Source organism: Gymnodraco acuticeps, unplaced genomic scaffold, assembly GCF_902827175.1.
Source record: "Gymnodraco acuticeps unplaced genomic scaffold, fGymAcu1.1, whole genome shotgun sequence".
Lineage (NCBI taxonomy): Eukaryota > Metazoa > Chordata > Actinopteri > Perciformes > Bathydraconidae > Gymnodraco > Gymnodraco acuticeps.
In genome coordinates, this window is record NW_022990475.1 from 329031 (window position 1) to 344965 (window position 15935).

General features: G+C 42.4%; 1 protein-coding gene across 1 annotated transcript in view; it reads left to right on the forward strand.

Moving 5' to 3' along the window:
• Positions 1-10807, forward strand: part of itgb2 (integrin, beta 2) — a 31613-nt gene extending 20806 nt beyond the window's left edge. Inside the window, exons 12-16 of the mRNA XM_034226220.1 lie at positions 950-1182; positions 1568-1787; positions 2630-2844; positions 3454-3620; positions 9411-10807. Coding sequence (XP_034082111.1) covers positions 950-1182; positions 1568-1787; positions 2630-2844; positions 3454-3620; positions 9411-9476 — 901 coding nt within the window. The 3' untranslated portion in view covers positions 9477-10807. The remainder of the gene's footprint in view (positions 1-949; positions 1183-1567; positions 1788-2629; positions 2845-3453; positions 3621-9410) is intronic.
• The last annotated feature ends 5128 nt before the right edge of the window (positions 10808-15935 follow it).

Sequence of the window (15935 nt, forward strand, 5' to 3'; positions counted from 1 at the left end):
AAGAGTGACGCACCCAGCTGGGGGACCAGGAGACACTAAAGAGTGACGCACACAGCTGGGAGACCAGGGGATACAAAAAAGTGACGCACACAGCTGGGACCAGAGCGCTTGGTGTCGTTCAGGATTATAAAGCTGGACAACTGTCTCCGTTGTTGGAAACTTACCTAAAATGTTTTATCAGCTTATTTTTAACAATATCTTCACATGTTTCCGATCATATTTCAGATCTGCTGTGTTTTTTGTATAACACATGCAACGCGTTTGCCCCTGTCGGCCACCGTAAATATGATCATAATGCGCTACAGGGACTTGGAATTGAAAAAAATTAACCATTTATCCATCAAAGAATTGTACTATCCAGATCGAAAACTTCAGTAAATGTCATAAAATAGCCTGTACTACACCTCTTCAACCCTACCTTATCCCTCCAGATTAAATGTAATGTCACAGTGACAGCAGAGGATGGAGGACATGTATTTCACTTTAAGACTAGGCATTAACTATATATTGGCAGGGACCCTATCTACAAACTGTGAGAGTCAATGGGAAGACCCACAGAACTGCAGTCCCCAACAATGCATTAGTGTCCCTTCATAATCACCGAAACTTAAAGGAACCGTTCAGTGTGGCATTTCAAGGGATTGTGTTTATTTCAAAATTGTAAACTACATGACCTGCAAAACTTCCCATCCGCCTCAGCTGTCTTTGTGTTCAGTGCTAATTAGCAAATGTTGGCATGTGTGAACATCATAAACATTACACCTGCTGAACATCATTGTGATTTATGTTAACATACTGGTTCTAGCATTTACCTCAAAGCACAGCTGTGTCTACAGCCCCACAAACTTGAGCCTGGTAAATGTTTCCAAACAGCATACCGCTTATACCAAAACGTAAAAATAGTTCCTGTAATTAAGGTGTTGTTGCTCTCCGACTTGTCCTCATTCAGCTGCAGTGAAGGCTCCATTGGTCAGTTCTGCGAGTGCTCTATTGGGGAAAAAGACGAGGTCTCGCTGCGAGCGTCCTGTCAGAGGGACAACGGCACCGAGTGTGAGGGCCGAGGAGATTGTGTATGTGGCAGGTGCCAGTGCCACACCACAGAGAGTGGAAGTAGTTACCATGGTGACATCTGCGAGTGTGACGATGAACACTGTGAGAAGTTCCAGAATAAACTATGTGGAGGTAGAGTTTTAGTAATTTTCCAAAAACATAACTTTTTTCATTGTGTGTTTTACCAGATAGCCAATAGGTACTTTCATCAAAACACTTTGTATCTCTAAGACCTAACATATGGGCAAATTGCATTTACTTTCTCATAAATCATTTGTAAAGCATAAAGCAAAGTACTAGGAAAACCCCAATATTTGTTTTAACATAAAGACATAACATTCATGATATATTTTTACAAGATATAGTTATAGAACTACCAACACCTCCCACATTCTGCCCAATGGGATCTCCCTGTCACTCACAATGTTGTGTACCTAGGCTCTGAGTGACACAGGTCATTATTATTTTACATACTGCAAATGTACTTTAACTCTTTTCTCCATTTCTCTACTTGTAGGAAACGGTAAATGCAATTGTGGCAGATGTGAATGCTTTTCAGGCTACGAAGGCTCAGCCTGTCAGTGTAAGGTGTCTGAGGAGGGCTGTCGGACCCTCAACAACACTGTGTGCTACAACAGAGGGACCTGCAAGTGTAACCGCTGTGAGTGTAAGGAGGGATACCAGCATCCACGATGCCACAAATGCCTCGGCTGCCCAGACCCCTGCCAGACCAAACTGTAAGGATGTAAACTTCTACTGAACCTTTACTTCAAATGACTGTCGACCTATCACATTCAAAAAAGAAATCACTCCAATAATATGTCGAAGCTGCGAAAATGCCCCGGGTGATTTAAACTGTTTTTGGGGGAAGATGGTGCAGCATAAAGAACAATGATTAGCTTAACGTTTTGTTGGGTAATTATTACAATAAATGTTTGTGATGTTACTTTTTTGTAGTTCTTCGCTGATATCATCAGTATCTACCCAGAAAGATAATCTGAACATGTGTTTTACTGTTGTGTTTCAACATGTTATATCTTATCCAATCAATGTAAGTTTAGCAAACATTATTTCAGTCAGACAACTCACGGGTTCCTTTAACATGTTTATTAGAAGCAGCATATAGTTGAGTTTGGCGACTAGGCTCGGGCTTCATCACTCCATAGATATACATAGCACGATGAGTGATGATTAAATAACTAACCCCCCGAGCCTACAGGTGGAAGCTGGGGTGGTGGTGGGGCAGCAAGCAGCAGCGACGTAGAGGTAGCTGCAGCAATAGCAGCAGCAAGCAATGCATGGAGAGAGATCTGGCAGGTTCAATAGAGCAGCATATCAAGGAGACTCTGTTTGGTTGGTTGTAGAGTGGCAAGGGGGCGTTATGTATGAATGCAGCACAAGTGCTCGAGTTGACTGCCTGAACTAGCTCGCAGGCTCCGCCCCATTTCTCAAAAGTATCCTATGCTTATACAATACTTGTGTCAATGCATTATTTGTAAATTCATAGTAATGTTTTAAATGATGGCATGTTTAAACAATTGGAAACATTTTATGAATTTAAAAATAATCTTGTTTTCAGGAACTGCATTGAATGCCTTGGCTTTGAGTCCGGTCCCTTTAAAAAAAACTGCAGTGTGGCTTGCAGCAAAAGCATTTATCACGAGATGGTTGATCAGTTCACCGTACAAAGCAAGAAGTGCCAGCAGAAGGACACGGAGGGATGCTGGATCAGGTTCAATCTGGACCAGTTGGTCGGAGAAGATCACTACAAGGCTACAATTCTCAAACAGAGAGGTGAGCAGCTCATAATGTGTGGAATATTCTTCAGAGCTATCAAACTCTTACATTTAAGTACTATTGTATGCTATTTGGAAACATTTAACAAGACTAAAGTTGTTAGCAGGTTTGTGGGGCTGTAGACACAGCGGTGCTTTTAACTAAATGCTATTCACAGCATTTTAACATGCTCAAAATGATTATGCTTTTCAGCAGGTGTACTATAATGTTTATTATGTTCTTACATGCTAATATGTTTCTAGTAAGCACTAAACACAAAAACATCTGAGGCTGATGGGAAGTTTTGCAGGTATTTGTTCATGAATATGAAGCAATATGGAAAGTCAGAGGATCACTAAAGTTATCGCATTGCAACTAGTTTTTATATAAGTTAGTCAGAGGATTACCATCATTTTTAGGTTTCACTCTCCGGGGACCATTCATGTCAACACAAAATAGTTCAAATAGTCCAAAGTGGTATGCCGACTGACCAACAAGCCGGCCAAAATAAACACTCACAAATGTCAGCAGACATACTCTATTCTTCAATTCATAATGTTTGATATAGGCTGTCCTTTCCGATATCAGTAAATCTTTCTGTAGCCTAATTTCTCCCTGTTCCTCCAGACTGTCCGGAGCCCCCCAGTGTCATAGCTATCATCGGGGGCTCCATTGCATCTGTTGCTCTCATTGGCATCCTAATGCTGATGCTCATCAAGCTACTCATCTACATGAAGGACATAAAAGAATTCAGAAAATTTGAAAATGAAAGGAAGAAATCCAAGTGGGCAGAGGTGAGACAATTTAGATATTTATATACATTGTTGCCCAAAAAGTTGGAATAAAATATTTTTTACCGCTTCTCATTTAATGATTGGGACAATTTGATTTATTCTTGATAGATAGTGTACATCTTCTCAAAACATTATTGATCATCTCTTTCAAACATATCACAGTGAAAATTAAATAGGAATAAAAAAAGGAAAGTGTCTGAAATCTAAATGATTCCAACTTTATGGCTAACATTGTATACATATATATATATTCATACATACATACATACATACATACATACATACATACATACAGTACATACATACACACATACACAAAATGTCGTTTTTCTGTGATCTTTTGATGGACTTCCTGTTGCCAGTAGTTGCACATTGACTATTGCTGCATCCCAAATCTCTTATTTGACAATTCCTAAATCCTCAGGGAGCGACCACCTGATCATCCTTCAAAATCATTAGGCCTCAGGGAAGTGAACAGAGATGACAGATTACACTCAAGTGCATTACTCCTACTGTTGATAAAAAAAAAGAAAGATGTATCATCTAGTTAAAATATGAGATAATAAATCTGAACACATACCACTTTCATCATCCATGAAAACAATTAATTGTTCATGATCTATTGTTTCTCCCATTAACTTTGATTATGAATACAAATACATTCAGTGAGAGTATTGCCCCTTTCACACCAACGAGGTTCCAGGGCCGGTTCGGAGCTAGAGCCTGATAAGCACAGTTTTTTCCTGTTGACACTGCAGCGGAGCCGGCTCTTTCCCCCCGAAAACCGGTTCTTACAAAGCTTGAAAAAATTGTCGGTCTAGAAGCAAGAACTGCATACATCACGCTTACGTCGGAGGGGTGCAAGATCAACCTGAGCTAACAGTTTATGGCGAGTACGGCAAATAAAAGTTGTAACAAGCAGTAGCACTGAGCAAAGTGACGAGAACGCAACCACACACTTGTACAAAAACACACTTTATAAAGTCAGGCAACACTAACCAGGCTTTGTCGGTAAATGCCGTTGAAACACATTAATAAACAATAAACCACGGCACTCTGGAGAAAAGTACAAGGTTGGAGAAGTAGTTATTTAATAATCTGGCTTTGTATGAGCGGGGTCGAGGATGATACCAAGGTTACGGACGTGAGTTGAGAGATTGACGATGGAGCCGTCGATGTTTAGAGAGAAGTCCTGGGTGGAGCGGGTAAGTGAGTTTGGGCCGATGATTATTTCAGATTTCAGTTTCATTTAGGGCTGCTCGATTAAGGCTAAAATCTCGATTATTTTGGTCAATATTGATATCACGATTATTAAATAAGATTATTCATTGACTTTGAAAACATCAATTTATTGAACTCAAACAAAATTAAAAAAAATATTTGAACAGTATATTTTTAACAGTTGATTACCCTGAACTTTAAGTATAATTTAACTGCAAAGTATTCAGCTGAAGCCACATATTTTTCAACTTCCACACTGCATTTGTCATATAGGGCAGGCAGTGAAGATCTGGTGAAATAATGGCCGAGATGGCATCGCGTAACACTTGTCCATAGTATTAACCAGTTGCTTAAACCCCTGGTTTCTAACAGTGCTAACTGGGCACATGTAAGCTATGAAGCTATGAAGCTATGAAGCTATGTAGAATGTGATGGCATCTTTTATATCTTTGTGCCTTTGCGAGCTGGTTGAGTAGGCCGTAAAGCGCATCCTTAATTGATGACTGTGATCTGGTGGATGAAGTTGAGGGGGCACGCTCGTGAACTGTCAACGGGGGGCAGCGGGAACCTCGCTGCGGGGGAACTGTGGACCTCTGTCGCAACTGAAATTATGACGTTTAAAATAAGTGGGCCGGGCTTTTTTTATTCCACGTCGGACTCCTTAAACCAAAAGTATTTCCAAACAGCGGAATTCGCTTTACTTTTCTTGTTCACGAGGTGTCTTGTTCTGCCATCTTCGCTCGTGCTGAACTCACACAACTATTGTCACTCACAACCTGGCCGAGAAGGCTTTTAGGGAGGGACGAAAGCGCATGCAGCAAAATAATTGTTTTTTTTCGATTACATTTTTTTCATAATCGTTGCAAGCCAAAATCGTAATCGAGATCAAAATGCGATTAATTGCACAGTCTTAGTTTAATTTCAGAAAGTTGTTTTGCATCGATGTTTTGATGTCAGTGAGGCAGTGGGGAGTTGGGAGTGGGTGGTTGCAGAAATAGTTTTGTAGAGAGGAAGAGTTGGGTGTCGTCGGCGTAATGGTGGAACCGGAGATGGTGTTGACGGAGGATCTGTCCAAGTGGGAGGATGTAAATGATGAAAATCAGGGGACCAAGTACAGAGCCCTGGGGGACGTTGTGAGTGACTGAAGCGGTGGGGGATTTGCAGTTGTTGATGGAAATGAATTGTTTTCTGCCAGATATGATTTGAGCCAGGAGAGGGCGTGCCAGTTATGCCAATTAAGGACTGATGAGGATGGAGTGGTTAATGGTGTCAAAGGCGGCGATTAGGTCAAGATGGATGAGGATGGAGAGGGAACCAGAGTCAGCAGAGAGGAGAATGTCGTTGCTGATCTTAAGTAGGGCAGATTCTGTGCTGTGGCGAGTGCTGAAACCAGATTGAAATTGTTCATGAAGGTAATGGCTATCCAGGTGAGATTGTAATTGGGAGGCTACAGTTCGCTCCAAAATCTTTGACAGGAATGGGAGGTTGTAAATGGGCCGGTAGTTATTGAAGGTGTCAGGGTTTAGTCCGGTTTTTTTCAGTACAGGGGTGACAGCAGCGAGTTTCAAAGCAGGGGGGACGAGACCAGTGCACAGAGATGAGTTAATGACTGCGGTGATAAGAGGATTCAGTTGGGGGAGACAAGCTTTGATAAGGGTGGAGGGGATGGGGTCCAGGATGGAGGTTGAAGTTTTCATGCCAGTGACTAGGGAAGCTAGGTCAGCAGTGGTGATTTGAGTGAATGATGTAAAAGGGTGATTCGAAGGAGGAGGGAAGGAAGGTTCAAGGTAAGGATGGGTGGTGGAGGACTTGGAAGCGTTGGCCAGTTGGCTGTGTATTATTTTTCATTTTGTCCTGAAGAAACAAGAGAAATTAGTCACATTTGGTGGCGGTGAAGGAGTTGGAGATGATGTCCATAGGTTTGAGGAGTTTACTTATCTTTGAAAAAAATGTCTTAGGGTTGTTACAGCTAGAATGTATGACTGAGGAGTAGTGGGAGGAGCGTGCACCGATGATGCATCTTTGTACTGTTGTTGGTGTAGTTTGTAGACATCTTTATGTATCGTAAGACCGGTTATATTGGCAAGTCTTTCGAGCTGGCGGCCTTTAGATTTGGGCCGATGATCAGTGTACCAGGGGTGGAGTGAGTGAAAGAGACAGATTTGGTTTTTATTGGTGCGAGTTGATTGAGATAGGAGGAGAGAGCATTGTTGTAGGTGTTGACCAGGTCAGCAGGTTAAGCTTAATGGGTGAGGGTGGAGTTAGGGATGGTGTCAGCCTATAGGGAGGAGGGGTTTATGGATTTGAGATTCTGGAAACTTATGGTGCGCTTCTGCTTGATGAGGGGGGTTAGGGTGAGGATGTCCATGGTAGTTGCCAGATGGTCGGAGATTGTGAGATCAGAGGTGATCAGATTACTGATGGAAATGCCAGACTTGCAGACCAGTGTGTGACCTTTTTTATGGGTGGGAAAGTCTACGTGCTGTCTGGTATTGAAATAGAGTGAGGATTTAGTGAGACTAGCATTTTCCTGGCCTCAAGTGAGAAACAGGACTTGTTTCTGAAAAATAAACCTAGCTTCACCCTCAGCTTTCAAAGCAGATTATTGACCTGAAGTTTAAAAGAGAGGCAATCATCAAGCCAAATACCAAGGTATTTATAACAGACAACCACTTCAAGTACTTTTCCTTGCATAGTAACAATATCCAACGTGGTCTCCGGTGTCTTTTCGGCTTTTGAAAATAGCTTAGGGGACGGTGCCAGCAGACAATGGCCTCTTGCCTCTGTCCTGCAGACAATGGTGTCCGAATGGCAGTCCCTGGTCCTCACGTACTATGAGGTACTATGAGGTGAGGAGGTGATCCACTCCTGAGGGCTGCAGCTTGTCTCCCAGAATCAGGGGCTGAATAGTGTTAAAGGCTCTGGAGAAATCCAAGAACATGATTTTCTCATACCCCTCTATGTCAGGTTTAGGCAGGAATGCGGACCCAAATGTAGTTCAAAAACCGGGGAGACAGATAAGAATAGGAACAAAAAGCAAGTTTTATCAAAATGAAAGCTGTTACCTACAAAGCACAACAACCGCATGGGCAGGCAAGGTTAAACAAAAGAAAAGAGTTAACCTAAACAAACCAGGAAGACTTAGGAGACATGGAGGGAATCCAAAACTGGCAAACCAGACTGGGGACCAAACTGAGTGAACAACGACGAACCAACAAGGAACACAAGGGATAGCAAGACTAAATGCACGCAAGGGTAATCACAATAACCGTGCCAAATTCCACTGAAATCTGTTTTCAAATTTCCTGGCAATGCCACTCACAACAACAACAATGGTGGACTGCATCGGGTCAATGCTCATGTTGCTCTTAATTGTATAAAGCCAGGGGCCACTCATGGTATGGCAACAATAAGAATTAGCCTCTATCATAAATCTATTGACCCACAGCTTTTTCAGAAAAAAAAAGGTAAGGCATGGATATTGATGAGTTTACATACATATTTATTTTACCGCTCAATGTTTTTGAAATATCAATATAAGAGCTGACTCAAAACTTGTTAATGCCATGCAATGAAACTCAACAGCAGACTGAAAACATTAGAAAGCACACCAATTATTATTTACCAGATGTTATTTGAGAATTTGTATTCCTTCTGTATTGTGGTAGGCGCTGTTTAAAAGCATCATTAGGCGCGTTCACACCGCAGTACTTTTCCCACTTTAGCTCCGATACAGTTCCGAAATGTCGCGTTCACACCAAAAAGAGCCGGAACTAAAATGAGTTAATGAGAACTTTTTAACCCCCTTTTCAGTCCCTGCTAGAGAGCAGGTATACTTTCATGGGAGAAAAAGGTTCCTGTGTCTGATTGGCTGGGCGGATTGCAAACACACCCCGTAAAACTCAAAAAAAGTTTTGTGGAGCCGCCATTTTATTATCCTCGCATTAGCATTATTAGCATTAGCATTAGCCCAGCGCAGAAACGCAGAGAGACTAACTTATGGCAACACAAAAGAAAACATGGGAGCGGTGGAGATGAGGAGGTGTCGACGTTCTGGCGATTTACTCGTAAGGCTTCAGTAGAAGCCACTCCCCAACTCCGGGGACTTCCGGCCGGGGACTTCGGGTGGCAGTATATGCCGTGAAGTTGTTTTCAGCCTGCCAGTAAACTCAAAGCAGAAGAAGAAGAAGAAGAAGTGACGTCAGCGGCTTTATTTGCCTAATCCTCCCCCAGGGATTTATTCCGGTGTGAATGCGATCTGTACTTAGTTCTGATGAACCTTTGTGGGAAAAGTTCTGCGGTGTGAAAGCGCCTAATGGGACTGTGTGGAATTTGTATTTGCTTGTTTCATAAGATTTTAAAACTTAAACTTTAGTGTTAAAGAAAATATCCCTTTATTTCATATTTTATTGTATTAAAAATTATTGTATCATTTGTGTGAAATGATCTTCATTAGCGTATGAATGATTGAGAAGTGTCTAAGAGACACACAGAATACCTGAAAACATAATAACTTAAAAAAACATCATCGATGAAAGAAACTAATCATTTTGATTTGTGTGTTGCCAGGCTGACAACCCTCTGTTCCAGACGGCCACCACCACGGTGAGCAACCCCACCTTCACCGGAGAGTGAGACTCACAGAGGTGCAGCGCTCACACAACACACATCCATGTGTGTTTAGGGCAAGGTCATTTGTAATGCCCTTTGCAAATATTTATCAACTTGTGTTAATGTTGACACGCTGTCGTTCTTAAAGGGGCCCTATTCTGCTTTTTGCATTTTTCCCTTTCCTGTAGTGTGTTCAAATAGATTTTAAATAAATGTAATCCCTGTGTTCCCTCCAGAGGGAGTTTCTTTCCCACAGCTGTTATTATCTGAGGGGGGCAGAAAAGCAACATTCATGCATCAGTCTCATTCTATTCACCCAGACAGATTCACTGTATATCCTCAGGTCCTGAGAGAGAGTCTGACAGGACGTTGTTACTGGGAGGTGAAGTGGAGAGGGGGAGAATTTGATGTAGCAGTCGCATACAAGAATATCAGCAGAGCAGGGGGTGAAAGTTTATTTGGATTCGATGAAGTCTTGGGCGGTAGATTGCGACCAAAACAGTTATTCATTTCGTCACAACAGTATCATCACTCCCGTCTCAGGTCCTCTGTCCTCCAGAGTAGGAGTGTACCTGGATCACAGAGCAGGTATTCTGTCATTCTACAGCATCTCTGAAACCATGACTCTCCTCCACAGAGTCCAGACCACATTCACTCAGCCGCTTCATGCTGGAGTTTTGCTTTATGATTATGGAACCACAGCTGAGTTTTGTAAACTGAAATAGCCTGAAGTCATTTGAGGAACTCTTCTACTTCTTAAACTCATTGTGTCCATCATTGTTGCTGAAAGCTGAGTGTTCATGTATTCACTGCACAGAGATCAGCTGTCAATCAAACATTATGGGATGTGCTTTAACATCTTCTCATGAGTTGTTCTGTAGATGTTGGAGTTTCTTTAGGCGGCGCTCCTTCCTGTGTCTGTTTAGCCATGGAGGCTGTCACTGCTCAGGAGGATTTCTGTTAACCTCAACTGATATTTCTCTGCATGAAAACTGTAAACTTTGCTTTAAATATTTGTTGAATATCGTTATTGATGTATTTGTATGTTGTTGTTTCTCTTGTAAAGCTTGAGTCTTAAGAGAGAAAGCACCAGAGCTTCTTTCATGTTAGATATTTTTTTCTAAAAGTCTTTTATTTTTGACTGAGTTTCAATGTGTTGAATGCATAAATTAAAGTTTGAATAATGAAACAACACACATTAAAAGAAAACTCATAACAAAGAAAAGGTTGAGTTTGTAATAAATTGTGTTTCTATTTTCAACATATGAGATGAGTGCCTCATTGACATATCCGGAAAAAATGTAATGCTTGGCTTTTTCTTGTTAATAAAAGAGTTAAGAGGACAAAAGTGAAAATCTAAGTCTTTCTATTTTTTTATTATAAAAATAACTAACTTATTTTTCGGAAATAAAATATTTCATTTTCATATATTTTATTTATTTTTAGGATTAAGAAAACATTCCCTTTTTGATAATGCAGCTCTTTTAGTAAACCCTGCACATGTTTCGTCAGGTTGGTGTAGATGTTTCTTACACACTTGTGAAGCTGACCGTTGAGCGGCCCAGACCAAGCAAGGAGGCAGAGGCAGAATGTCCAAAAATATAACCCGGTGTGGGCATTTATTAAAACTTGAGCACAGGACACAGCCTCAATCTTGCTGTTCCTGTGCACACAGCCACCAGCCTCAATCCTGCTGCTGCTGTTCATGTGAGCCCAGCCTGCAGCCACCAGGATCTCACACACACACTCCCTGCCCGCCTCAAACAGACAGGGAAACAGAGCCTAAATACACACACTCTAATCAGCACAACAAGACACAGGTGAGGGGGGAGGAGACAACACAGGGCACCAGGTGCACACAATCAACGGCAACACACATGGGTAAAGGGGAACACATTTCAAAATAAAATACAATAAACACTACATCAATAAATAGTATAAATTGTATAAAAATGCCCGAAGCCGTCAGTTCACAGTGACGAAGTTACCTTCGTCACAACACTACAGGAAAGGGAACCCCAAAAAGCTTAGGGCTTCTTTAAGTCTATTTAAGTCTTGCTGCCATACTATAAATCCCACCATACATAAAGGGCTTTAAAGACTCACACTCGCCCTTTAAATGTGACTGATTTGGATTCATTCTTGATTCTCCAGCTCTTACTCACAGCTCAGTTCGATCCAGATGAAGTCTTTTGGCGGATTTCCACTGCAGGGCCTCGCACGGCTTAGTACGGTATAGTTAGGCCTTGGTAGGCCAGGCTCACTTTATGCTGCGTTTCCATTACAGTTTAGCAGAGGAGTGGACTCGAGTCACATGACTTGGACTCGAGTCAGACTCGAGTCACCAATTTGATGACTTGAGACCCTTGAGACTCGACTTGACAAAATCACAAAACACTTGCGACTCGACTTTTACTTGAACACCAATGACTCGGGACTTGACTTGGACTTGAGCCTTCTGACTTGAGGTGACTTGATACTTTAATTCAGAGGTCTCCAACACGCCGATCGCGAGATGCCGCTAGAAGAGAAGACTCCCGTCGGGGAAAGCAGAATCTTCAGCCACTCCTACTCTTGCTGAGAATCCTTGCAGGCAGGGGCGGGACTTTATTTAGCTGGGCCACCATGCGGCCAATCATATGCGAGGACACACTAAGATCATACCATTATGTGAAAGAAGGGTGGGGGGCACAGCAGGTGTAGTGGTACAGGCCAGCTGCACAGAGCGACGGGGAGACGGATTTAAATGCAAGTGCGTCGGAAAAAGTCAAGAAATTAGCAAAAACCGAAAAAAGAAGCAGCATCTGGCTGCTTTTCAATGATATTGGAGAAAGCAAAGCTGAGTGCAGGATTTGTAAAATGAAAATAACCTTTTTTGGTTACCTTTATTTTGGTAACCACTCAGGATTTACTGTCAGAGGTGGGAGAAGTTCAGATCTTGTACTTGAGTACAAAAGTACCAGTGTAGGAATACTCGGTTACAATAAAAAGTCCTGCATTCAAAATGTTACAAGTAAAAGTACAAAAGTATTAGCATCAAAATATAGTTAAAGTACCACATGCAGAGGGATCTAGATGCAGGTGTTCTTTTCCCCATAGAGACCGCCTCGCTGCACATTATCCCTTGCATAAAGATAGATTGTGGGTCCCTTACAACATGTTGTACACAGTGGAAATAAACATTCTGGTTACCTCAACATCAGGGATCTTATACATTAAACTCCTTCTGAATCAAACCGTCACGGTAGCCTTACCTTACTGATCCCTCAAAATTAGAAAAACACACGTTACTTTACCAGCAGAGAGATGATTATTAAATTATGAATGTGACTAATAAAGAGCAGTTTGATTATTAAGTATTATTCTGTTGATCGATGTCATTACATTTGTTGAAAAACACATAATGACTTGTTTATGACTCGTTTTGTCAAAGTTTAGGACTTGACTTGACTTGAACTTGCCCATCCTGACTTGAGACTTGACTCGGACTTGCAAAATAATGACTTGAGACTTGACTCGGACTTGAGCGCAAAGACGTGAGACTTGACTCGGACTTGCAAAACAATGACTTGTTCCCACCTCTGCAGTTTAGTAGCTGGGCAGTAACTATAGTAACGCAGTGTAGGCGGAGCCGTGACGTCATCTTCAATGCGAAACACAAAACCAACATCAGCCGTTAGCTGTTAGCACTCGGAGCTCACAGCTCCTCATATATGTCTGTGTCATGGCGAATACAGTCGCTGGTTTATTAATGTCTGTATAGGCCGTTGTTGTGAGTGTGGACGGTCGGAGCATATACGACGTTAGCTTAGCCAATATCCATTCAGAAAACACGCATTATAAAAGGTTTTTCGCCTGCCGTCTTGTCTGCAGACTTGTCAAAGCATTAATTCATGGTTTTTACTAACCGGTATCAGTATGTTGTTACTTCGGCATCATTTTGAAACGTGTATTACAATTAAATCACGGTAAAATATGTTCATTGCGCCATTTGATGCCCAGGTTCTCCAGGAACACACCGGAGGAGGAGGTGGTTTTAAACAGGAAGGAGATATCCATGCTCAGCTCTCCGTGGAAGGTCGGGAAGTGGAGGTACGACGGCACAATCCCAAACCATGCCCTACACCCTACCCCTACACACTACTCCTCCGTTTGCGTGTTCGCGCGGAGGGTCCGCCACATTAAGTGCTGATCCAAACCAACGAGTGTGGAGCGGTGTGGAGGGGGAGTGGAGGGGGAGTGGGTTATCAAGCCCTCAAACAGCGAGTCTGTCAAGGAGTGAACTCTGAGGCATGAACTCAAATGGACGACTCAAACTCAGACTCAGATAGTGTTCAAAATAAAGACTTTACTGGAATTGACACAGTAACAAAACAGGGAAAACAAAAACACTCTTTCGAGGAAAAACAAGAACTAATGCTTAAAGGTAAGTGAGATGTCCGTGGAGTAGGCTGGTACATTAGTCCTGAATGAGGAAACGAACTGGCAATGGACAGGAGGGAGCTAGCACAATATATACACAGGGTAAGGGGAACAGGTGGAAACAATCAGGGCGGGGAAAACAATCACGGACGCAGGAGACAGATAGGGGCGGGGAGCGTGGAGGCCTGAAATGAGACGGAGAATTACTTAATTAAATAAACATAAAGCACAGGACAAAGGGACATGACAAAACTAACATAAAGAATAAACTTTCACAATAAGTTTCTTAGACATGACAGAAGAGGTTTCTCAATACTCAAATTTACCCTCCTCGACTCCTCGACTCCTCGACTCCTCGGTCCTCCGGTAGTGACCCGGAAATTAATTTCAGCGTGCCATTTTGAAGGACATCTAATTTCTCTCAATGCACTTCGAGGACCGAGGATCGAGCGTCGAGGAGGCTCTCTGGAGGAGCTATAACCGAGGAGACACTGATGGTTCCTCCACGGCTCCTCCGCGGATGCATTTCCGGGAACTGTGGAGGCGTGACGCACGGCCGGACTTATCTCAGCCAATCACAGCTCTGCATGCATCCCCTGGATATTATTTTAGAAACTGCTTTCATCGCGATGTTTACAGTGAAAACAGCTGTGAGGTCCGTGCAGAAAGCAGAGCAGTGTGTATAATATATATCACTCAGTATAACAGGCCTACTCTCTTTATTTGCTTTAGTTTAGTAGATCTACAAAGAGTTGATATTTTTCTAAGACCATTTAGTGCTTCACATAATAAAATACACAACGGCTGTAGCCTGATTATGCTTTAGGAGCTGTAGGTGCGTGTTGTACATCGTGTAGGTGTGTGTGTGTGGTACAGTGTGTAGGTGCGTGTTGTACAGTGTGTAGGTGTGTGTGTTGTATAGTGCGTAGATGCGGCGGACAGACGGGTCTCAGTTGGTTTGGTGTCCTCTGCTTATTTTTAATACTTGTAAATACAACTTTTGGCCCGTAATTTCAATTCCCCATTTCAGCGACCAGAGAGAGGGGGGGGGGGATATATCCAGTCTCTGATTGTGTTACGTTATTATGAGAGTGCTCTCATACTTGTGTGAGTCTGAAATTGTATATATGTATATAAATACGTGTGTGTGTGTGTGTGTGTGTGTGTGTGTGTGTGTGTGTGTGTGTGTGTGTGTGTGTGTGTGTGTGTGTGTGTGTCCGCATCTGTAGCCTGTTATTGTCTCATTATACCGCACTGTCAATGAATCAAAGTAAAATATAGAAGTAATCATGAACACATCTGTCCGTCAGACAGAGGGCGGCTGTGCCTCCTGTCATCATTAATGGATGTCTCTTTAAGATGACCGCTCAGAGGAGAGGAGTTCTCATTTCTCTAACCGCCTGCTGCTTCCCCTCCTCTCTCCTCGGCTCCCCTCCTCGACTCCTCCGTTCGCATCTCCTGTGGGCGGGACTAAGTATCGAGGATAGGAGTCGAGGAGGGGAGTCGAGGAGGGGACATTTGAGTATTGAGAAACCTCTAGAGTCTGCAGCGGTGCTGACTGGAGACCGGTCTCTACCTGACCGGAGTCAACGCTGTGTGTGTCCCTCAGGAAACAAGCTGTTTACAAGTAGTTCCAGCAAAGATCCACTGATAAATTGCGATGTTAACAACCTCATGATAACCTCATTTGTTTTTAAAGTTTGGATCATACCTGTGTTTAGTCTAGAAAAAGGTAACTGTGTGCATTTTATTATAAAGTTGTGTATATTTACAGACTGTTGCAAAAACTAAGAAGCTTATAAAAATCTGGTTTAAATCTAAAAGAGCACAATTTAAGATGTTTGGAGTTTTATTTTAGTTATTAATTTAAATGTTTTGTCTAAGAGATGCTGATTTGAAACCGCTGTTACATACAGTTACGGCATTTCCTGTTTCTGCCGGAGAGGGGGGAGTTTGTCCCAAAGCTTGCCGCTGTATTTACTCCCTCCATCTGACAGGAGGGAGCCTCGTTGAGCTGTGAGTGTCACTCCACGGAGTTCACTCCGTCACGGAGTCTGTAGG